Source organism: Rhipicephalus sanguineus, chromosome 1 (genome assembly GCF_013339695.2).
Source record: "Rhipicephalus sanguineus isolate Rsan-2018 chromosome 1, BIME_Rsan_1.4, whole genome shotgun sequence".
NCBI lineage: Eukaryota > Metazoa > Arthropoda > Arachnida > Ixodida > Ixodidae > Rhipicephalus > Rhipicephalus sanguineus.
Window position 1 is genome coordinate 210,565,064 of NC_051176.1, and position 24,403 is coordinate 210,589,466.

Here is a 24,403-nt window from a genome sequence, read left to right on the forward strand (position 1 = left end):
TATGGTTCGAACAAATGCATTACTGTATCTGTCACTATCAAAGAAAGAGATTGCTTATTTAAAAAAAATGTGGTTACTGTTGTCATTCTCTCTTATTGTGAATCACACGTGTTTTATGTACGACGCATGCGCGCTTGGCTTATCGGGGAACGTTATGTGGTTTCATTAAACCTGTTGCTAGTTCCAGCGAGTGTAATCTTCTTGTGTAAGCGTCCGTAAGCTGGTTTTTTCGTTTCTTCAAGTATGTATACCAACAGGCCCAGCAACAGATTCTCCTCAGCTCATATATGCGAATAAAAAAAAAAGAGAAAAAAAGTGAGGCGTTGTTGTGGGGCTCGAAAGGCGAGAGTGAAGTCGCTATGATCGTTACAATGGCGAAAGGGCATTGAAAATCGTATCGATCAGCAGGACAAAAAAGAACTTCAACCCCCCAACTACATGCCCTATCTGTTACTGCAGCGGCTACGTGGAGGAGCATTCATCTATGCAATAGCTGCTTAAAACATTGCCCACCCTTCGTAAATCAGTCACAGCGACAGTAATTTATTTCACAACTCACAGAAAAGTTGCATCAAAAGAAGCTCCGTGTATTGCGCACCGTAACTTTGACTTTTCTTGCGCGCAAAACAGCAACGCGCGCTAGCCGCGCCCAGCAATCCGCCGGAAAGTTTCAGGTGACGCTGGGAGCTGCGCCGCCTGTCGGCGGCGACATGAAGTGCGTCACGCTCCACCGCTCAGTGAGCACACTACAAACTTCTAGAACACTGTAGTTTGCCTGCACACGAAGTGAGGGATATTGGGCGCAAATTAGCTAGGTCGAGCGGTTTGCCTGGTTTTGTGATGAATGTAACCTTTGCATGTTTCCATTGGGGAGGCAATGTGCCTTGGTTCCAGTGCTGGTTAAAATACTCAGTTAGGACCTTAATTGAGTCTGTGTCCAGATTGCGTAAGGATTTGTTAGTGACGCGATCAGGGCCGGGCGCTGAGGTGGTGCGCAGCTGATGTAACGCTGCGCACACCTCTGCCTCTGTTATGGGGCGGTCTAATTCTCGGTTGGGAAGGCCTCCATATTCCGACATGGATTCGGTCGCGTGCCGCGGAAAGTATGTTTGAATTAGGGTTTGTACTATGTCCTGACCTCGTTGCTTCGTTAGGTGAACCAGTCGTGTGATAAGTTTGCTAGTTTCCATCTTCGCTTTTGATGGTTCTAATAGATGACGTAGGAAGGACCACGTTTTCTTAAAGTGAAGTCTTCCATCGAGCCTATTGCATAACTGCGTCCATTGTTGAGACACAAGATTAGCGGTATGTTCTGTGATGAGGTCGAGAGTGGCAGACATACGACGCCGCAATGTGCGGTTGTGTTTTTGTCTAAGCCAGCGTCTCTCCATACTCTGGTAAGCTTCCCATAAGTGTAGCAAACGGCTATCGACCGGCTCGTTTGCGTGCTCGGCTGGGGCTTGTTTAGTCGCTAATTCCATATCTTTTTGTAGCTGCCCGACCCATTCCTCATAGTCTGAAATTGAGGTAGTCTGTTTCAGTGCACGGATTTTTCTGAATTTATCCCAATCTACAACAGCCTTGAGCTGGTACCGGGGTCTGAGATTACCTGCGTGAAGTGTGACGTCAATTATATAATGATCACTGCCTAGGGTGAGGCCAGTGTTCTGCCATTGTAGCTTACTGATGTTCTTAACTAGTGTCAAGTCTGGGCAAGTGTCCCTACTAACACTGTTTCCTATGCGAGTAGCTTGCGTGGTGTCCGTCGCGAGGGATAGCCTGTGCTGTTGGATAAAGTTGTAGAGTTGTCTTCCTTTGACGGAGGAGGCCCTGTATCCCCAATCAACGTGTGAGGCATTAAAATCACCGACTATGACTATTGGCACGTTGCCTGCGATAGAGAGGGCCCGCGGGAGCACGTGCAAGAGTTCTGCTGGTTTGTCACGGGGGTGGCTGTAGATATTTAAAATAAATAAAGTGGGAGACCGTACATTGCGCGGCAGGAGTTCAAGGAAGACGCAGTCGGAATATAGATCTGACAAGTCGTGGGTGACATGTGCAATGTTACGATGAACATAAGTGGTGACCCATGGGGTGGGGGAGGTTTGCGGCTGTATAGCTTGATATCCAGTTAAATTACATTGTTTTTTTGGTTGCTGTATGGCGATGACATCTGGCACGGGCGTTGCCTGCTGCAGATGGAGAAATAAGTTGTCTCTTTTACGTTGTAGGCCTCTACAATTCCATTGCCAAATCCTTAATGGTTGAGGGAATGAGTGCTTATTAAAGGGGTGAGAAGTCATGATGGGACAGGTGGAGGTACTGGAGGGGGCGCGGGGGCGAGCAACTTAGTTGTTAGGTCTGTGATGACCTGTTCCAGACGAGCAAATCGTTCCGCGATTTGTGCGAAGCCGTGATCCATTCTCTGTTCTACTTTGTTAATATGCTCCTCAAGAGCTTGAGCTGATGTGTCTGACACATCGCTCGTGCTTTCTAGAGTACGCTTTTTCCTGGGTGGGCAGTCCTCTGCTAGGGAATGATGTATCTCTGAATGATCGCCTGAGTCGGTGTGAAGAGAGTCACGGATTTCTACTGGTTCTTGGCACGTAGTGGGTTGCGCCGATTTGACATGTGTCAGTGCATTTAAACGCTCGAGTATTAAGGACATTTGTCGCTTGAGGTCCTGGTTTTCTTTGGTGAGACGGTCTATAGTGGACTGATAGTAGAGGTCTCGGGAATCTGAGCGACTATTAGAGTGATGGGAGACGCTATCTACACAGCTCACCTTTTGCGAGTCTTGGTTCACCGTGGGCAACATGGGAGGCGTGTTCCGTCGTGGGCTCTTGCTTCCGGTTCGGCCTTCGCCAGTTGCCGACGTCAATGGAGGGAATGAAGCCTGGTCTACTTGAAAGTCCGGCGTCGTCTGCTGCTGATGTGGTGTGGAAGTTCTGGTCCGTTCGGTCGTACCACGCTGGTATTTCCGGCGGCAAAGTCTGTCGCCCGTTCGGTGATCTCCGCCGCACGCAATGCAAATGGGGGAGCACTGCTGGTCGGCCGGGTGTTGCTGTCCGCAGTCGAGGCAGTGCGAGCGCATAGGTTCCGGGCAGATGTCCCTTCTGTGCCCTGTCCGTCGGCAATTCGTGCAAGCCTCTACTTTGGGCCTGAAGGAGTAGACTCCAAAGACCGAGCCAAAGAACTTGACTGACTCTGGAAGAGTGTCAGACATGAAGTGTATGAGCACGGACTTTGATGTGCGGCCCATATCCCGTGCCTGCACGATGGGAAGCAGCGGGTTAGATCGCCGAAGTTCCCGCAGGATCTCTTGAGGGGATTCTCCGTTGTAGGCTCGATAGATGATACCTTGGATGGCTCGATCCGGGGGTGCGATGTAGGCGTTGACTTCAATTTTCTTGCCGCGGAGAGTTATCTGCCTTATCTGTGCGTATTTGGCCACTCTCTCATGGCATGCCGTGGACATTGTGAAAACATTCTTTACCAGATTGGTGCGTGTAAGATCACCCTGGGTGCAGGACTCCACAAGACTGCTACTCTCCAGCAACGCGGCCCGCAATTCTCGCTCTGTGAACGCTGCCATGTTGACTCCAGCGTTTGGGCGATAAACAACCTTAAAATCGTCCGTCGGTAACTGCGGAATCGGTCCTCGCCTAAGGCGTGCCGCAGACGCTGTGGTGCCTAGTTTCTCCGCTGGCTTCTGGACGGAGTCTTGGCGGACGAGTTGTGGCTCGACTGCAACGCTGGCGTTTCCCGCTCGGGAAAGCGTGTCGGTCTTGGATTTCTGCTTATGGTGCTTTTTTCGTGCGTCAAGGACTTCTTTCCACTCATCAGGATTAAACGCAGTCGGATGAAGCTCTGTGCCTGTGACTGTGCACTCCATGGTGGTAGTAGAATGCAGTGGGGCGCGCGTTCCTGGCGTCAGCACTACCGGCGTTAGGGATAGCGGGGCCGGCGCCCGCTCTTCACTAAGCGAAGTCAATTAAAAAGAATCGGACATCCGGCTGAACTCAAACACTCACAGGTAGTTCCGCCGATGAAACTGTCCACTTCAGCACCGAAGTTGATGTAATAAACTAATACAGAACACTCACAGAGCTTGTTGAAGTTGGAGCCCATGCAAGGCACGTCCGCCTGGTTCGGCCCCTAGCGGTGATCCCAACCTCGTGGGAACCTTTCAGTGGATGAGAATATGGTGAAATGTGAAGGTCGGTATGGTATTTGGCAGTATATGAGCGAGAAAGAGGTCAAATGAGGGTACAGTTATGGATTTTTGCAGATTTGGAACAGGCTACACTGTTCATTTCAACAAATACAAAGGAAAATTGAAAAATACCAGAACTGCAAACTATGCTAGGAAAGTTGAACAGAAAAAAATTTTTTTTTCCCCGGAACAAGCGCAGCCAGCCTTTGTTTCACCGCGTCGAGAACCTGCATCGCGCGGTGGCATGATGGGCACTAGTGCCTATATTCTTGTATTTATGTAAATAATCTTTGCACTTACAGAGCTTATATTTCCACTATTATTGTACGAGGGCTTTGCGTTCAAAACGTATATTTCGATTTTTTTAAATGTTTAACCATTGCGGAGTAGCATTGATGTTTTTATGAATCTTTCTTTCTTTTTGATGCATTTTTTTTTGTTTGATAATTTTTTTATTGAATTCGAAATAAATCCATTGTTTGGAATTAATACTGTTGGAAAGACCAATTCTTCCTCTATCATTTGATACCATACACGTTAGCATCAATTATATTCTGTGGCAGGAAAAAAATATTTCCTGGACTAGCCAAAAACAACCGATTTTTCCGCGGTCACGAAAGTGTTAAGGCAGCTGTGGCTTGGATTGTTGACGTTTATGTTCTGCAATATGAAGCACCTCGGCACCTAATTTTTACAAGATTATTAGTAGTAGTAGTAGTAGTAGTAGTAGTAGTAGTAGTAGTAGTAGTAGCAGTAGTAGTAGTAGTAGTAGTAGTAGTAGTAGTAGTAGTAGTAGTAGTAGTAGTAGTAATGGCTGGCTATTCTCTTCTTGCTGTAAATGCAGGAAACTCGTTTTCGGCAACGGTACCTGGACCTCATTCTTAATGAGAGCACACGGCAAAAATTCATTACTCGTTCCAAAGTGGTCAACTACATACGCAAGTTTTTTGACAGCATGGGATTCCTCGAGGTGAGTTGAATAGTTTTTTCTGATTGCTGTGATTGTCCTAAACATTTATTGTGCACTTGTTATGTGTGTTGCTTTGACTGAGACCTGTGCCTCTGTGTGCAAATATATACTATATATAGTATTCTTAACTTGCAGTGCTGCATATGGAAACAAATAAAAGGTAGACACTGATGCAGCTTTTCTCTGTGTAAATAAGAATTACTACTAAAGCTTGGAATTGTGTCAAAAGCGCCCTCTCCAGGGCAATTCTGCTGTGCTGAAGTGCTGCAAAATTACTACCAGTCTCAGCGGCACTGCTGCAGTTTGCGCAAGTTCTATGGGAGAGCTGTTAGGAACGGTCCTGAGTGTGTTTGGAACGGTCCCAAGTGTCCCAGGTGTTTCCAGTGCACGAGCAAGTGTCCTTGCTCGCGCACTGGAAAGCACCATAAATTCAGTCAAGTGGAGAGTTTCTGTGTTGAAGCTAATACTCTCTTCATTCCATGGGAAAAGGGGACTATTAGAGAAGATAAGTGGGGTCGAATTTCCTTCATGCCGAAAGTACAGCACTGATGAAATTGTGTATACATCGTATTTCAACTGGGAAAGCCAACAAAACATGCCAGTTTAAGTTTTCAACTACCTTTCAGTGCAGAGAAATTTTTGAGTAATATAAAGATGACATTGCTATACGTATGTTGTTGTGGTACCAAACTTATGAACACTATTCTTTTGTCCTCTTATTTTACATTTGTTTGCAAAACTTTGGTACGAGGCTGTCTCACGGAGGAGTTGACTGTGTGTGTTGTCATTTCATCGTATCTCTAGTGGAATATGTTGTACGTGTTTAATGGGTAGGCTTTCCTAGCTTTCATACTTTGTTGTTTATTACTTTTACAAAACATGACTGTTTTCAGGGTTATGTTTTCAGTGTTATGAAAAGATAGCCATCCTGAGCACGGGGTGGCTATCTTGTACATTTGATCTCACATGTTTTCAAAGAATGCATGCTGTAAAAAAATTTATTGATGATCTTGTAGCTTGAATATACACTCTGGAATTGAAGAGAATTTCAGATTGACACTTCTCCCAGGAGAGCAAACTGCACCTATCAGTCACTATATGCATGCATTGGCTGCTAGAACATTGTTTATATTCTACCTCCTCTGTTTCATTAACTGTTGTGATTTTAACATCCATAGAGAAGTCAGTGCTAAGCATACGTCTAATATATTTTTTACGTCTTGCTTAGAGTGCATTGGCTACTGAGTAACAGCTAGCAAGGGACCATGTGCTAACATTCTTGTGGAATGGTCAGAAGGGTTGCTGTTTGGGCAAGTTGATGTTCCATAACTGCAGCATGAATTAGTGCGACATATAAAAGAAGTGTGTGTTGTACTTTCTTTTATGTGTCATGCTAACTCACGTTGCACTTGTGGTATGCATTACTGTTGATCTGCAGTACCTGGCGCTCATGAACTGTATGTTTTTCTGTGCAGGTTGAGACACCTATGATGAACATGATTGCAGGTGGTGCAACTGCCAAGCCTTTTATTACACACCATAATGAGCTAAACATGGACCTGTACATGCGTGTGGCTCCAGAACTTTATCTCAAGGTTTGTTGATGCAGAGATGGGAGTTCTTTCTAAAGAAAAGAGCAAGGCTTTACTCATGATAGTGTTGTGGTGCGGTTATGTCTACTTTTTTCGTGTGCTTTGTACTTCACTCCTTAATATAGGAATTCTCAACGTTGTCAATCTTGGAAGACACTTTGATGGACAGTTCACCACTGTAGAACACTAGCAAGAAATGACTGCCTAGGTCATTTTTTGTGTTGCTTCATATCTGCCATTTTGCATACTTGCCAAATCTAGCTCTAGTTTCTGTTTTCTAAGGCATAAAGAGTATTTTTGAAAGAACAATATTTTCATCATTTTTCAAGAGTCACTGGCAGAAAAACTGTATTTAATTACTCTCCTCCCACTTCCTCTGTTAAAATGTATTCTGTTAAAAAATGTATTCAAAATATTCGGTTAAAGAATTCAACATTGCACTGTGCTTCTATTCTGCTTTCACGAGTGCAAGGTATTAAATATAACTGTTTGGTTCAGTATTTCAAGTCCTTATTTTAGTAATAACTCACCAGCCAATTTTTCTTACGTAATCTTTTTGATTTATAGTGGGGAAGTCCGGAACAATGAACTGCAGTGGTAAAATCAGTTTTTTTTTTGCCTTTTATAATGCCAGTGCTATGTAATATTTGCTTAATTAATTTTGCTCTACGTATTTCATCATAGTAACATATCTGATTGAAATATACTGTGATGATTGAGACTGCAGGTACATTTTGCGTTCGCATCGTTGCAAAGTATAGACTGCATCAGTGCTGCCAATTTAGGCTGTGTTCCACAAATCTTGCAGTCATTAGTGGTTGGTCAACACAGCTAGTTGGTCAACACATCCAAAATTTCAGTTGCCATTAGTATACATAAGTTCATTGGAGAATGCAGTGGTGCCATGAGGAAGTTTCAGTAATAGAGAAGGTCCAGAAAAATTGGTTGGTGATGGTATTTGTATGCAGTTTGGGGAATTTTACTGTTCACACTCACCTATTTAAAAACCTTAAATGTACCATATGCATTGAACATCACAGTTAGAATGGCAACTAGAATGGAAGCGTGGGAGCTTTACATGATTTCCTTTGTTTGGTAAACTTTTCAGCATTGTGTATACTGATAAGAGACAGATAGTCAAAAGTACTGCATGTAAATATTTTTGGCGTGGACCATCAGTTATTAGCTTCAACATGTAAAACACTGTCCACTGCTACTTAGTGTGTCATTTTCAATTACCTAGTTTTGATGGCTTGGTCTCTCTCATTTTCAGATGCTGGTTGTTGGTGGTCTAGATCGTGTGTATGAGATAGGTCGGCAATTCCGCAATGAGGGCATTGACCTAACACACAACCCAGAGTTCACCACGTGCGAGTTCTACATGGCGTATGCAGATTACAATGATGTCATGACCATTACAGAATCCCTGGTATCAGGTGAGGGTTTTCTCTCGCTCTCGTTTTTGTGTGAGTAGTTCTCATCATTGTGCGAATGATCAGAACTGTTGTTCTCATCATGTGCTCATTATTGGTGGAGTTCAAAATGTCAGAGCTCATAGATTCAAGTATCTATACAAGTAACATTTAATCTGTTTAGTGAATGCTTTTTTGTGTGTGTGTGTGCTCCTCTTCATTTCTTTTTTACACCGAACAGAAAGTGCTTTCTTATTAAGCTACAGCTGCGGGTTCCTTGTAAAGACCTCTTAAGATTGGCGCTAGTGTTTGCATGCCTACATGAATGTGTGTCGGCGACATGAATAAAGAAATTGTTGGATCACTCTTTCCAAAAAAAAAAAAAAAAAAGGTGTGATAGGATAACAGTGATTAAGAGTACTCTAATAGTGACAACTTTGCCTGTGAGGCAGAGAGGTCAGCTAAGATTATCTTGTGCTCTGGAAATCTTTAAAAATTTTCGATGCAACGCTGTTTTCTGGCATGAGGCAGAACCTTGTCATTCTTGCAGCTACTACAGTGTCGCTTCGATTAGCAAACTTCATCTCAATGACATGGGTGCATTCAGTGACTGTGTACGTCCTTTGACACACTACCCACTGGGGTGGGAAGGAAATTGAGTGATGTCACTTCGTGCTGTTTAGCCTAGAAGCAATCAAATAAACTGATTTCTTGTTTATGAACCATGGGTTGACTTGACTGTTATAATACCCCAAACACTAATGCAATAATTATGCAGCAAAACCTCGTTAATAGTACATGCTGTATTTTCTCGCTTATAACCCACCCCAGCATATAAAAACCACACCCCCACTACAAATTATGGAAAAATAAAAATAAAAAAAGGATCCCCACATATTGACGTGAAGCTGCCTTCCTTGCATTACCAAGAAACCGTGCCGAGAAGTGAACTTGTGCACCAAAACTCGCGTATAACCTGCACCTAAACTTCAGCTCTGAATTTTTTGTGTACTCTGGCAGGTTATACACAAGAAAAGGAGGTACCTGCTGGGAATGCTACATAACTATGCACTAAACAGTAGAACACAGTAACCACCAAGTATAAAATAGCATCTCCTGATGTTTGCTGCTGCTACCAATGAAGAAATAAATGTTGCCGAAAGCACCCGCTACGAGGCCTTCTTTTTTGCCAAAGTACAGAAGCATTCCGACTCTCTCACATGACCGTGCAACAGCATGCAGTGGTCAAGTGGTGAAGCCAAGGAACATTTGTAACTGTGACAGGGAACACAGCAACTAACATGCCAGCAGAGCAGATGAACTACTCAACCTGCTTTTTCTCTGTGGTACATGTCTTTACTATCGTATTTATTTCAATCTAGGAAATAGTTTTTCAAATAATCATATACCAAACTATAAGGTTGGCTTCGATTCGAGGATTTGAAGAACGCAGCAGTTTCTGATCAAAACTGACAAAAATGGCATACAACTAGCATCATCTAGAAAAGGCTGTATTGTGGCCGCTGTTAGCCGTGCCAGTAGCCAGCTGAGCATGATCGACGCTGCCGGTCATGCCGCCCACGATAATGGCCGCTAAGATGTATTCGCTGACCACTTAGCCCTCTGAGGGTCAGTGTCATAAATATGTGACACCGCAAAGAAGTCCCAAATGGTTGATGCCATATATTTACGGTGCTGTCTGCAAGTTTAAAAAACATGCCAATTTTTAAACCCTTTTTTTTTGGCCTGCAAGTGCTCTCTAGCCCTGCAGGCATGCAGGGAATTTTTTTTTCCTTGCGCTGTTGACCTTCGGCTTCCATTCCAAGGTTTGTTTAGGTTGATGTATCGGTGATTGCTCGTACATCCGTGCGTGGCGGTAAGTTCGGTTTTGTTTCGCATGGGGTTTTCATTTGTTGTGCCCACGAATACTTATGTCTCAAAAGGTAACCACTTGACGTTGGCTCGTTTATTGCTCACAGGGGTGCGATTTCAGCTGTTCACGGGTGGGTACTGGCATATACAAACAATGCTACCGTGCCTGCGTGTTTTCTGTCATGGGAATCGTGGAAGCTAATAGCCTTTCGGTAGCGATAATATAAACGGTCCCTAAAAATAGTTTCTCACTCATTCGGGTTTTGCAACGAGCGCCGAATTATCGAGTTATCTTCCATGCACTCACATACACGGCAATGATGATATGGGCATGTGCGCCGATTTTTCTGCTGCAAGTGAGTGAAGCGGCTATTCCTTCAATTCGGACTACTGCCCAAATGCCAAACGGAAAAAAAAATTAATTACATATCGGCCATCGAGACGAGCAATCACTAACCAGTTCAAAATTGGAATCCAACCGAGCAGCATCATCTTAAAAGCGGGCATGGCACGACGATTCTGGTTTGTGCAAAGATGACAGTAATCTGGTATGCAGATTTTTCTAAGCCTGTGAAACAATTTATTCTGATGAACATAGTATGTTCATACTTTTTGATCAATAATATAACGTTCTTTCTCATTTTTATCTTTACTATTCATGAATAAGCCATTTTTTTCTGACAGTGTGGACACTGAAAAATTTGGGGTAAATTTTTTCGAAATAGGCCACTGTGCAGATTTTAAATCTGCAATAAAAATAAACTAACCCTGGTGGGGGGTCGCATTTGGCAAAAAAATCCAACCCTAAACTGGTTTAGCCATCACAGCTTGTCATATGCCTACCAGTTCTAAATGCATACCGCAACCCGCTGTGCAGCCGAAGCTGCGTTGCACCGCGAGATATATTTTGCAATATTGCACTAAACATCTTCAACTATCTACTAGGGAACAGCATGTGTGGTTAAACGCAAGCATAGACGCTTGGTGACAACCGCTGTTGGCTTCTGCCTAGTGCACAACCGCGGTGTATGTCGCTTCCAGAAAAGAAAGTACAGTACGGTCCACTCTTACAGGGAACACGGGAGCGCGTGGCTGACAGCCCGCGCGGCGCTGACTAGCGGCGAGATTTGTAAATGCGGCGCATGCGCATACACTTGTAAGAGCGGCGCGCACTCGAACGCCGTAATGAATCTATACGCGTGCGCTGCATTTACAAATCTCGCCAGCAGTTAGCGCTCCGCGGACAGCCGGCCACGCGCTCGCGTGTTCCCTCTAAGAGTGGACCATACTGTACATGTGGCTGTCATCACGTTGGCCCCGCAAGATAGGTACGGCACCCGTGCACAGTCAGGAGCGAGTGCACGCATGAGGAATCCTCACCGCACAAATCACCCGGCGTAGTGAACCCATAGCATAGAGAGCATTGCGCTGCACACAAATCACTCTGGATGATCAGCAGCATGCGGCAGCGGGTGCCAAGTTTCAGTGAAGCGGCACCAGTTTTCACTCAGCAGCTCACTGTACAGTGCACACAAACCAGGAAAAGCTGGACAGCGTCTGCTTTGCCGCTGTATATAGCTTCAAAATGCTGCTTCGCACAGCCATGCAAGAGAGCCAGAATTTTGTACACAGTTTGGAAAAATGAAAGGAAAAGCCTTTTATTAGGCATCTTGGGCAACATTTACTGTGGTATTGTGTTTATTTTTTCGTTGGTAGTGGCGACACACGTCATTACGTGCAAATCCATGCTTCGAGCGACCTGTACACTCATACTCTTAGTGTGCAGTTATGTTGCATTTTTTGGAAGTTAAGTAGTACTATTGAGATTTTCTTGTAGTGCGGTGAATACTAATACGTAATAGCAAAGAGACCTAACCGTTGTGCATTGAAGCATACTGCTAGTGGTGTTTGCTATTGGCAACGGGCCCACGTCACTAGCTGTTTCAATTATGCGAAGTGTCTCTTGGTCTGATACGCACATTCCACAAGAAGGCGTGGGTAAAGAATGAATAATAACCTTTTACACATTCATTGTGGCCCTAGAGAAACAAATTTATAAATTACCGCTTTTCACTATCTTGGAGCATGCCTGTGTTCCAGTGTGGCCGTGCTCAGGGACTGGGACTTTGCCACAGATCCAACCCATCATGCTGTATGGGCAATATGCATGAGGCATAGACAGGCCAATGAACCTGAACACTCCGGCTTGGCTTGGTCCTCTCGCAGCTCACAATGTCGCTCCAATGCCAATAAAGTCTTGGGAACAATGCCTAGCCGCATTGGCATTCAGTAGCATTCACAGGCCATCATAATGAGAAAAGTGGATGCACTAGTTATTTCTCACTGGAGTTGCGAGGGACTTGACAGTACTTAACATGGTTTTATGTGATGTCAGTTCCTGTTATGCTGGACAGCACTCCACCATAACGTAGCAAAAGTTGAGAACCATTTATAATGCTACTCGCTTTTGACTGACAAAGGAGCGTACATGTGTTCGACCTGACTGCAGGTATGGTGAAGTTTTTGACTGGCTCATACAAGATCACGTACCACCCGGAGGGAGCCGATGGGCCTGCCTTAGAGATTGACTTTACACCTCCATTCAAAAGGGTTCGCATGCTTCCAGACCTGGAGAAGGCTTTGGGCACCAAACTTCCTGATCCAGAAAAGCTAGCTACACCTGGTGTGTTTTTCTTTTCTCTTCATATCATTCTCCCATTGGCCCATGAGAAGAAAATTTTGTTTAGATAAGTATAGTATGTACTTTTATAGGACATTTGCATTTTTGTTGTAGTTTGATAAAGGCTTGCTTCTGTATACAGTAAAAGCTCATTAAATTGGCCCTCATAATTCAGAAAATTGGATAATTTGGACGTGTTCTCTTGTCCCAGCAGGAGTATCTATTCATTGTTTAATGGCATCAAACTCTCGCCAGTTTGGTCATATTTGGCCGCAGCCTGGCTAATTCCAACGATTCTGGGAGCGTGTCTAGCACCATAAATGTATGACGCAAAAGAGTGAAAATGGTGTTTGCGGACAGCCAAATTATGGCAGCGCAGCCTGCATTGCCATCGTCATCAGCGCAAACCGTACAGTAAAGTCGGTAGCGACATTTCAGGGGTGCTATCGCGGAACGATTCTATTTTTTATTCCAATGCTTTTCGTGCTTTTCGCGCTTGGCCAGTGGTCAGAACGACGGTCCGTCCGCGTTATCAACGCGATCAGCCAGCCGAGAGTGGTGGATGATAAGAATAGCATAGAATATGGCATTGGAATCGGAAATAGCATCGTTCCGCGATTGCACCCCAGGTTAATTTCGGGTTAGCACGTTCGGGGTTAATTAAGACTTAGGTCTTGAGCTTATTTGGTCTTAAGCCACACATTGTGAACCATGTCCTAAATGGCGAAAATAACGGCTCTTACTCTGCTCTTATGTAGAGTAAGTACAGGATTTACGTATTCGTCAAGAAAATGAAAGTGTATTGACATACAGTCGAACCCGGGTATATCGAACTCGCCAAAAAACGTTTATTAGTTCGATATATGGCATAATTCGATATAGGCCCGCTATAGGATTTTGACACAAAGGCACATAATAAGAAAAGTACTTTATTAATATGGTGGCTTACTTGCGTGCCCTACTTTGGAACAAAATAGTCCTGGATTTTCTTCTGTGTCAACGACTTCGCTGCCTGCGACAGCACACACGCCTCCACGTTGTCCAACGAGTCAGAGCAGCTGAGGCTGCAACCTTCCACATTCACGCAATAGCGCCGGACCAACGCAAGTGCACTAATCACTTCGGAGGATGTAGGCAATGGGCCATCGTCAATTTCCTTATTGTAGCTCCCGGGAACTCTGCCAGCTCGCTCCAAACTTCGGCGAAAACACCTGCGGTGTTTTCAGTGCTGTCATCGGAATTTGGGGTGTCATCACCAGGCATGCGGAAGCCGGCACGCCTAAAGCAGTTCTGGATCGTCTCCTTCGCGACATGTGCCCACGATCTACTCAACATAGAAAGAGCTCCGAGCAAGTCGATCTTAAGCTCCCTGCCGACACGAAGGTTCACAGAGCACCAACAGGCAACACCACCAGCACGGACCACGCTGAATGAGGACTCGAGGAAAACAGGCAGCGGCAGGCACACAAGCATAAAGAAAGAAAAAATGGCGCTCACTTCTACCGCCTCTGTACCTCGGAGAAAGCACGGCGGCCTCTGATTGGCTGTAAGCCATCTGTAAGCGCTGCGAGCGGGCCAGGATCATTTCTTGCAGGGGGGTGTTCGCCCGTGCACAACCGGGTCTAAACCACTTTTTCTAGGGTGGCGCCGGCAGTTTTCCCCGCCACCGCGAGGGAAAGCCAACTTGCTGGGGCACTTTTGAGGCACATGGAGTTTGATATATCGGTTGTCGTTGCTATTTTCGTTCGATGTAACAGTAACTTTTGCTATATATTCTCAATGTAAATTTACCGTGTTTAGAAATTGTTCGATATACGGGATAATTTGATATAAACCGGTTCGATATAGTCGGGCTCGACTGTAATAGACTTTCTTGATACTTTCAATTATTTAGAATTTGGTTAATTCGGACATTTCTTCCGGTCCCGTAAAATCCGAATTAACGAGCTTTTACTCAAATTAGAATGTATTCGGTTGAAGGCGTTGGATTTATGAGGTATTAGGGCTTCTTTACTTTATATACTATTGCCTAGCACTGCCTCTGTATCGACTAGTCCAGTGCTTAACATAGGTTGAGTAGGGCTCTGATGCATCTATCTGCATGTACAGAATCTGTGGCCCTGTTGTCTGACTTGTGTATCAAGCATGAAGTGGAGTGCCCAGCACCCAGGACAGCGGCTCGGCTTTTGGACAAGCTAGTTGGCCACTTCTTGGAGGAGCAGTTTATCAATCCTACTTTCCTTTGTGATCACCCAGAGGTCAGTGTTTTTTCATACTTACGTCTGATAAAGTGCCCGTGTTTCAGAAAGCATCATTAAAATAATATTTGGTGATGGGGAAACAATTGAAGAGTGTACACTTTTTTTTTTCATCTCTATATTCAAGGCTTTGATGAAAAATCTATTCACGAGGGGAGGTTGTAGCAGAACAAAGCAGACACTCGCCAATTCAAAATGGTAAAAACAAAATTATTTGAATTGGTGTGCTTTCTTTTACTGTTTGTTTCTGTCACACCGCAGTCTGAAAAGTGTTGAAGGTAGTGATTATGTGTTTAGCATCAGACAGATAAGAGTTTTCACTGCCGTAATGTTCTTTTTGAAACATTTATTTTTCTAAAGTAAAGCTGCATCTTTACAATTTCTGGCTAAAGAGCAAACAATGTTTTCTCAGCAGCTTGACATAGGATCGTTCTCAATTACATTGCATTAAACTGCCATCCATATTTAAGAATCACAAATAGAAATACTGTGCAGCAGTTTCAACGATACATTCAAGGTGTTATGCTACAGCTCTTTATATTCAGTGCGTGACATGCTTTCTGAGCAGCCTTGTCTGTAGCTTTAAAGGGTGGTGCCATCAAATTTCGAGGCTATAACAAGCCTGTTGTGGGTTTCCTCTGTATGCAAGGACACTCTACACGAAGGGTCGGACACAGCAAACGTTTAGAATATATTTTAATTCACTTCCAAAGTGTATCTAAATGCCCATTCTCCCGACCGAGACCCATCGCTAGCGCGCCAACACTGACGTAGCTCTGTAGGAATGGCAACAAAATTTGTAGTGACGTGAGTGACCTCCGGACCTCCGCCACCTCCGCAACGTACGTACCGGCTGTAGTAAACTAGAATATATTCTAGTTCACTATATGTAGTACCGGCAAAGCATCGGTTGCTACATCACTCGCCGAGTTTCGGTCGCTTCCTGGCTAAATGCGTCACAGCCTTGTGTGGTCACGTGACCAAGCCTCCTACACTTCTACGTCATTGCCCAACCTCGGCGCCCAGAAACCGAAACCGAAAGTTGTCCACATCAAAAGGTGTTATTAAATTAATTAGCATGAATACATGAATCTTGGTGCGTGCATCATGCTTCCTGGAGCTATAGGAAACGCTTACAGCAAAGAACACGCAAGCCACAAATATGGTGGCACCACCCCTTTAACGTAAGAGGTACGGTACCTTAAAGGGGACACTAAAGGCAAATAACAATTTATGTCAGAGTGAAAGCTCAATGTATGACAACGTCTAAAATGGCAATATTATCAACAGCAGTGCCCTACTTACCGAGAAATTAAGCTAAGTGTATCACACTGTGAGCGCCACGAGCGGCACATTTTGGAAATGATCCTGATGACGTGAGAGAGTTCGACTACAATTAATCCCTCGTAATCAAACTAGCTGCAATAAAAATAGAACCTTCCGTGCATCAAGAGACGTAATAAAATGCTGCTTGTTCATTTCTGTTTGATTCATGGAAAAAAGAACCTCTTCGGCGTTGCCATGGGGAACAATGCGCGTGGTTCAAAGGTTCATTTTTCGCCGAACTGTGCTTTGCCCGGCACCATGCTTCACTCACGCGGTCACGTCTCAGTGGTAGTTTCGGTATCGCGTACTGCCGCATGTGTTTTGCGCGCTCGTGAAAGTCGCTCTGACAGAAAGTTCCACAAAATGCCACATGCATGTGATGTTGCTGGGTGCCCGAATGGCGCACGCCACCAGTGCACACCGCCGCGCAGTAAAGGTGGGCAACGTTGGACACGGCAGCAGTGACATGAGAAACACCGCTTTCAGGCGGGTGATTTGAAGTGCGCTAACGCGATGCGGACCACTAAAACGTGATTTTATTTCAAAATAAGCACTTCCTTGGCACAAAAGTAGCACTACGAGGTTTCTGGACCGTTATTGCAACAATCAACGTCGACTTAATATTTGCCTTTAGTGTCCCTTTAAAGGGACACTAAAGGGAAGTATTAAGCTGAGCTAGATTGAAAGACATTTGTAAGCGCGGAAACAACAAAATTGTGAAATTGGAGTGGCACCCTCTGTCATGCTCTGTGGGTACCTCAATAAATGACGACACGTCCTCCACTTGGCGCGAGTGATCCAAACTGAGCAACGGCACCAGGGACTTTCGGTTGCTGTTTTCGACACAAAAAATTCGTATTGGCGCACAGAAAGCAATGATATATGCCAACGCAAGTAAAGAATCAATCTAACGAAACTTAATATTTTCTTTTAATGTCCCTTTAAAGGGCCAGTGAACAACCCCTTAGTCAAAAATTTGTGATGCAGAGATAACTGCACTTGTCCAATATGAACACTCTTGCCAGGAACATAAACACAAGACAAGCGCTAGTCTAGTGTTTTGTTCCTGGCTTGTGTCTACGTATTTTTTTGTGCTACCTGCTCTATGATGCATTATTACACACTCGCCCAGATTTCCATTCTCGTGAACACTCTGCTACAAGAATTTTGCAAATGCGTGCATGAATATGGAAGTTACAGGGGATCGAACAACCATTTCGGCTGGTTTCAGTTTCTTGGTCGGCCTTCCCACCCTTCTCCACTGCTCAGGGGTATAGGCATAGCCCGCCATCTTGACTATGCCCACATCAGCAACGTAGCATGACGTCAGCGATTATGTCATCAGGACGTAGCCAATGACTGAGCAAGGCTCCCTCCACGTGTCATTCGTGTCAGTTACTTGCAGGTGGCGCAGTGAGGAAGCACAGGCACTGACGAGATAAACAAATACACAGCAGGCGCGACAACTGCATGTTCAAAACCACATCAATACAGGGCCAAGGCACAGTTCTGTAGTGCAGAGGACCAATCAACGAGGTCAGTGCTATGTGACATTGCCCATAGGCAACTTTACATCACTTTACAGGAGAAAAGGACTGGTCAGGCACAGGAGAGGGTTGCGGAAATTGTTTTTTAAAATGAGCATCTGCACAGTGCACAGTGCAGTGATATTCACAAAATGTGATCGCTGCGTAGAACATTACGTAGCACCGACTTCGTCAATTGGTCCTTTGCACTATGAAACAGTGCCTTGGCCCTGCGGTGATGCAGTTTTGGCCGCACAGTCCGCATTTTCATATTTCTTTGCTTCCCTCTGCCATTTTGGTACAGATGAGACTAATGGTACAATCGGTAACACCCGAACGAAAGCCTCCAAGATAAAGAGGTGTTTCGTGACTTTACCTCTAGGGGAAAGGTGCATGTGCCGTGGCATATTTGTTTACTTCGCCAGTGCCTCGCACCCCTCGCACCACGCTTCCTCACCATGCCGCTCAGACACAAGCGACACGTAGAGGAAGCCTTGCTTGTTCATTGGCTGCACACCGATGAGGTAATCGCTGGCGTCGTGTTACATTGCCGAAGTGGGCCGGCCTAGTCACGACAAAGGACTATGCCTATCCCTCTTCGCTACCTTGAAGGGTTGGAAGGCTGAGCGAGAGACCAATACTAGCCGAAGCGGGTTGTTCTGTACCCTGTAACCTCCTTATTACAGCACTTATTCGCAAAGTTCTTGCAGCACCATGTTCACATCATACCAGCGCACAGTTATCTCTCCATCCTGAATTTTGGACCGCAAGGTTGTTTACTGGCCCTTTAAAGGGACACTGAACAAAAACAGGAAAAAATGATGAAAACATTAAAATTCTACTCTGAAGACGCAACTGTTTGAATAAACAGTTTATTTCACATATTTTTGAACAGTTGGCTGTATTTTTGGAGGATTGTTAGCCTGCGGCGGATGCAGGGTGCACGATTTCTTGTCCTGCTACTTCCTTTTCTCCACCTCTCTTTTACATCTCACTCCCCCCTTTCCAAGAAGGCGCTGAGATATGCCCCACTCTTTAGTAGCTTTACCTCTCCTGAGAGCATTGTTCACTGCCGGTGCTGTTTGTAGTGGTTGTAGAAACCGTAGTGGGAGCTGAGCGGGTTGAGAGAAGCGGGCGACGGCTGGCACGGTTGGCACGCCCGTTTCCTGTTACGTTAAACTTCATTTTCTCTAGTTCATAGCACAGCAGTTTGTGAAAAAACACATTAAATTCATTATTTTCCACGAGTTTCTGCCTGAAGTGAAGCTTGTGTATACCATTTTCAGCACCCAATCATTCAGTTTAGCTTAAAATCTCAGTGACAAAAATTTTGTTCAGTATCCCTTTAATTCGGTGTGCAATGTTGCTAAACAGAAAACGTGGCCACCGTAAGCAGAGGCGCCGTAATTCAGGTTATTGCCTTGCTTTCACGCAACTTTAGACCGCAGCTCTTTTGTTTCTGTGCCGTGCGATGGTTTTCGATGTTGCCTGTTCATCGGACTGAGGGGAGAACAAGTGGTTCAGTTCATTGAATGAGTGGTCCGGTTCGGTGAACATGATAGCATCAGCCGTCGCGCCACTCGGGGCAGCACCCAAGGTTTTGATGACAGGCCACAACGACAGAGCTTTACTCAACTCTTATTACCACTGTGTGTTGGATCTGCATTTTTTTCGGCTGTGTGATGTCTGGTCACTGCGAAGAGTACTTCGTTGGCGTTGCATCAAAGTGTGGTCACCAGATTTCAAGTTCAACAGAACTATTGTTTTATGTTATTGAGACTCCTTTTTTTTTGTACTGCTCTATATTTTAACATTCTTGTGGCACTTTCCATGTACAAATGAATCCTTTGGTGACTATACTTTGCATTAAGGTGGAATTTCATTTTAACGAAGTCTCGATAAATTGCCGATTTTACTGACTTCATTATATTGAGGAGTAACTGTATCTGGATCGCTGAAATGCTGGCCGTCAATATATAGTGGAGGTCTTGGTTGTAAGAAATGCTGAGTGTGCTTACTGCAGTACGGTTGTTGTGTATTTTTTTAATGCAGATTATGAGCCCCCTGTCAAAGTGGCATCGCAGTGTTCGTGGCTTGACGGAGCGCTTTGAGCTTTTTATTGCTCGCAAAGAAGTTGTTAATGCATACACAGAGTTGAATGATCCACTGGTCCAGAGGCAGCGTTTTGAGCAACAAGCCAAGGTGAGGCTTCTTGCGACAATAGATCTTGCAAGGTCTTCCAATCTCTTTTTGTTTTTCTGCTGTGCTGTCCACCTTACTTGATTATGTTTTCAAAGTGAGAAAATATAATAGTTAAAATGTGTAGAATGCTTTTAGAGCAATTTTCCAAGAACGTTTACAAGCTTGTACAGCCACAGCAACTTTTTCTGTGTGATGTTGGCAGGATGCCACACATCTTGTCTTTCCTTTGTGTAGGAGGGGAAAATACAATAAGGAATAGTTGTTAGTGCTGTGTCTGTCTTTTGATACATTGTTTGTTCCGTTTCACCTATGTAAATGTTTTTCTGTACACTGATGAATGGTTATGCAGCTGTCACATATACTTGAATAAACATTATCTTTTTTTTCTCTCTCTCCCTTTTTCTTTTTGTATTTGTGCATTTTATTTCATGTAGCGGATTCCTTTTACTATATCAAACAGTCAGAAAAGGGTGTCACTTCCTTCAAGAAAAGAAAATGTAGGGGGAAAGAATTACATATGCTGTCACAAATATGTAGTCAAAGCCGTATGCTTTACTGACCTGCATAATTTAAAGAGCCCCTCACCTGGCCTCATTGTGTGCCATCTAGGTAGTGTTTTAGCTAAAGAATTTTTCAGATCGCTTTATTGTTGAACAAGTTAGAAGAAATCAAACTGTCTCAATTCTGGAAAGGGGCCCTTTAAGGCAAATCATGTTTTCTGCAGATGGAAAGAGGGAAAGAACTGTTTTTGAGCATCAATACCATGAGCAACACAGAGGGCCAGTTCATGATGAATCGGACAATTTAGTACAATGGCAAACAAATGCAGTCCGGAAGTTTGAACTTCTTTAGGTGGACCATATTAAATTGTGGGGAAGGGAGGGAACACAATGGTCCAGAAAGAGAAATATGCGAAGCTTTCCACATCAGGAAGTTGGGCGCTGAATTATGTGTCAGTGAACCATCGGTGCATATAACTGATAAAGAATTTCACTACCTGGAGAATCTATAATTTCCTATGTAGCACAAGTGTTAAGATCCAGTTAAGATAAAGAAAGAGGGGGGGTGGGGGTACGTGCTAGATAGTATGTTGACATGATGATGCTGTTGGCTTTTTAGGCATGCGTGGTGGTGTCCTAGGGAAAACCGTTTTTTAATAAACTTCAGTTGTAAGGCCAGCCTTGTCCTGTGCATTCCTTTCTTCTTGTGCTCGCGTTTGAAACTTGCTGGAACCCTTCACTACTCATCATGTACCAACTGGCCCAGAAAACCACACTGCTGCTTTTTCTTTGCTGATGCAGCTCACAACTAAGAAATGGAGGACATGTAGATTGTGAGGGAATATATATGCTGGCAACTGTGTATGTGTTGTATTCTACATTGAGGAGGGTGCACATTTGTTTGCGACTAAAAGATCCTGAGGTGTTTGAAGAAAAAGAAAGATTGGGAGGGATTTTTCACTTTGCAGGATAAAGCAGCTGGAGATGACGAAGCCCAGTTGGTGGACGAGAACTTCTGCACTGCCTTGGAGCATGGGCTGCCACCCACGGGAGGTTGGGGCATGGGCATTGACCGAATGGTTATGTTCCTCACTGATTCAAACAACATCAAGGCATGTTTCATTCACTTTTTCTAGTGGCCTTTGTCTATGCATGGACCAGCTGAACAAATGTTGATAGAAGTAACGTTAAGGAGCTTTGCAGAAGTTTATCATAAATATATAGTATTAAGTGGTGGCTGTTCGGTGAACATGACAGCATCGGCGTCGCGCCACTGTGGGCAGCACCCATGGTTTTGATGTTGGGCCACAGATCTGCATTTCTTTCAGCTTCACGCGTGACGTGCGAGTGCTGTGAAGAGTACTTTGTTGGTGCTACGTGAAAGTGTGCTCACCAGATTTCAAGTTCAACAAAACTATTGTTTTATGTTACGGAGATTACTCTTCTTTTTTTTTTCTTAAGCTTACTGTAACTTACACTCAAACCTCGATATAGCGAACGCGAATATAACGAATTATCGGTTATAACGAAGTAAATGAAAAATAGCCTTGACATATACAGTGGTTAGAATATATGCTTATAACGAATTTTGGATATAGCGAAGTTATTTTCGTGTCAAATGCGACCGTTATAATGAGGTTTAAGTGTATTTGGCACATGTCTGTGGATAGTGGCTAGCTTAGCGTTAAAGCAAGTTGAGAGGTAGGTAACTTTTGTAATGTGTCATTTGAAGTTTTGAGTGTTCCATGCACAGGTAATTCCCATATAAAGAATACATCTGTGTTTTCTGAAAACTCTACATTATATATCTTTCTTTTTTTTTCTGCACTAAGTATACAACATTGCAGAGCACCTGCCTGTAAGGGTTGGCTTAAAATCTGCAAACTTGGAATACATTGCAAATTAGGAATGCTGCTTACTTCGTCAGGTATTAGTGCTTGTCCATCACTAGCTGCTGTGAACTATGCAAACCATGTTAGCCAATATGAGGCAAGCCATTAGCATTTCTGAAGGTCAACCTGGTTTTTAATGAACAGTTACCTAGCTTGTTATGGCCTGTTGCAATTTTTTTGAACATGTTCTTAATTTTTTTTATATATTTTTTGTTGTTTTAAATAAAGCTCAGGAAATTAAAGCTAGCACTGCAGACTGCAAATGTCACTTTGAAGTTATCGTAGAAACCATACAAAAGTTATATCTACTACTTATGTGGCTTTTCAGACCCATAAATTTGACATGCCTTCTCTTGGAAGCAGCTGCTAAAATAGTGTTAACGATCGGCTTAATATGATGCGGAAAATTGAGAGCATGCACTGCAGTTACTGGTAGCTTGCCTGTCATCACTGGCTGCTCATCACTATCACAAATCATCACACACAGCTGGGCAAAACTGAATCTGGTCAGTGGCTCAGTCCTAGAACCGTCTCAGTGAATATCACCCCATTACATCTATGCAACAATGGCGTCAGGTGTGGAGCATATTAAGTAAACTTGTGGCATGCTTAAGAGTTACTGCTATGGCATGGATATTGGCAGTCATGTCAGCTTGGCAAGCTTTCGTCTGAATGCAAAAAGAAAACCGCAAAATGAAGATGATGTGCTCTATTGATCAATCGCATGGGATATAAATTTTGAAAGTTGATCTAGTCTTTTGCCTTGAAACATGGACTGGGAAAACAGTAGTTATATTAGCTATCAAAATACAGTTGTTTATGTCGGTGTATAGACCCATCAAGGGGTTCAGTGGCTGTGGTGGGCTGCTGAGCATGAGGTTGCTACTAGTTTGGTTCCCAGCTGCAGCAGTTGTACTTCGATGGGTGTGAAATGCAAAAATGATAATGCAATTTAGGTGCACATTGAAAAAATCCCTTGTGGTTGAAGTTTATATAGAACTCACCTTTCTTGTGTCTGTAATAAACCTTGTAAATTAATCACTTAATCATGTGCATGGAGTACCTGTTTGTGTTTTAAATGTGATGCATAGTATCTCGTTAAACGGAAGCTGAAGGGACCAGGAAAATCTGTTTCGTTTAACAGGAGTTCCATTTACTGAGAGATGAATGGGGGTGCTGAATACAAGTACGAAACCCATCTTATCAGAAGAGGTTGTTCCACTTAAGCAGCAGTTCCGTTTAAGAGATTTCCGTTTACTGAGTCTACTGTATATTATTTAGAAGAGATTGTAGCTTGGTTAGGTAGTTATTCATCTCAGTGTCAAAAAGTGGGCAGTTTATCCTCTGTTAAGATGTGAAAAGATTGTAAAGTCAAATTAATGAGGAACATTGGGCTGCCTGCCTTGCAGGAGGTGCTGCTGTTTCCAGCTATGAGGCCAGACGACCCTAACAAGCACCGCCATGAGGAAGGGGCTGAAGCTGCCAGTACACCTGGAAAATAGACCCAATCAGACCTATCATGCCGCTGCTGCTGATGATGAAGAGTTTTGTACAACAGCTGCTTTTCACACATACAAGGTCTCACTGCTCAAGAGATTTTTCTCCTGCATACACAAACGGAACTCAACTCAAAGCTTCCCTCAACTTTTCTGCACAGAGGACAGAGCCCTCCTTCTATTGAAATAGACATTGCTACTTAATAATGCTTCTTGGCATTTCTTACAGCAAGAAATTAACTTCAGAAGCACGATTCCATTCTGTCAGTATTGAGTAGATGCTGACTGTGCATAGTTACGAAGCTTTAGCATGAAAATTGCCTGGGAGTGTTATCATGGTGGCAATGACCACTTCGTTGAAGGGTTGGCACTGCCTTCTGCTTTACTGAGCTGAGAGGAAGTGCTGAGGAAAGGGACCCTTTCTTGGGAATGCAGGGATGAACTTGCTTCACATGTTTTCA

The 24,403-nt window shown here is 44.0% G+C and overlaps 1 protein-coding gene across 2 annotated transcripts in view; it reads left to right on the forward strand.

The window, feature by feature from the left end:
• The window catches only part of LOC119406543 (lysine--tRNA ligase), a 50,805-nt gene extending 26,812 nt beyond the window's left edge, over window positions 1-23,993 (forward strand). For both annotated transcript variants that reach the window (XM_037673292.2, XM_037673286.2), the window contains 8 exons: window positions 5,061-5,186; window positions 6,662-6,781; window positions 8,052-8,214; window positions 12,572-12,745; window positions 14,852-15,000; window positions 19,905-20,054; window positions 21,523-21,666; window positions 23,856-23,993. In XM_037673292.2, coding sequence (XP_037529220.1) covers window positions 5,061-5,186; window positions 6,662-6,781; window positions 8,052-8,214; window positions 12,572-12,745; window positions 14,852-15,000; window positions 19,905-20,054; window positions 21,523-21,666; window positions 23,856-23,948 — 1,119 coding nt within the window. In that variant the 3' untranslated portion in view covers window positions 23,949-23,993. The remainder of the gene's footprint in view (window positions 1-5,060; window positions 5,187-6,661; window positions 6,782-8,051; window positions 8,215-12,571; window positions 12,746-14,851; window positions 15,001-19,904; window positions 20,055-21,522; window positions 21,667-23,855) is intronic.
• The last annotated feature ends 410 nt before the right edge of the window (window positions 23,994-24,403 follow it).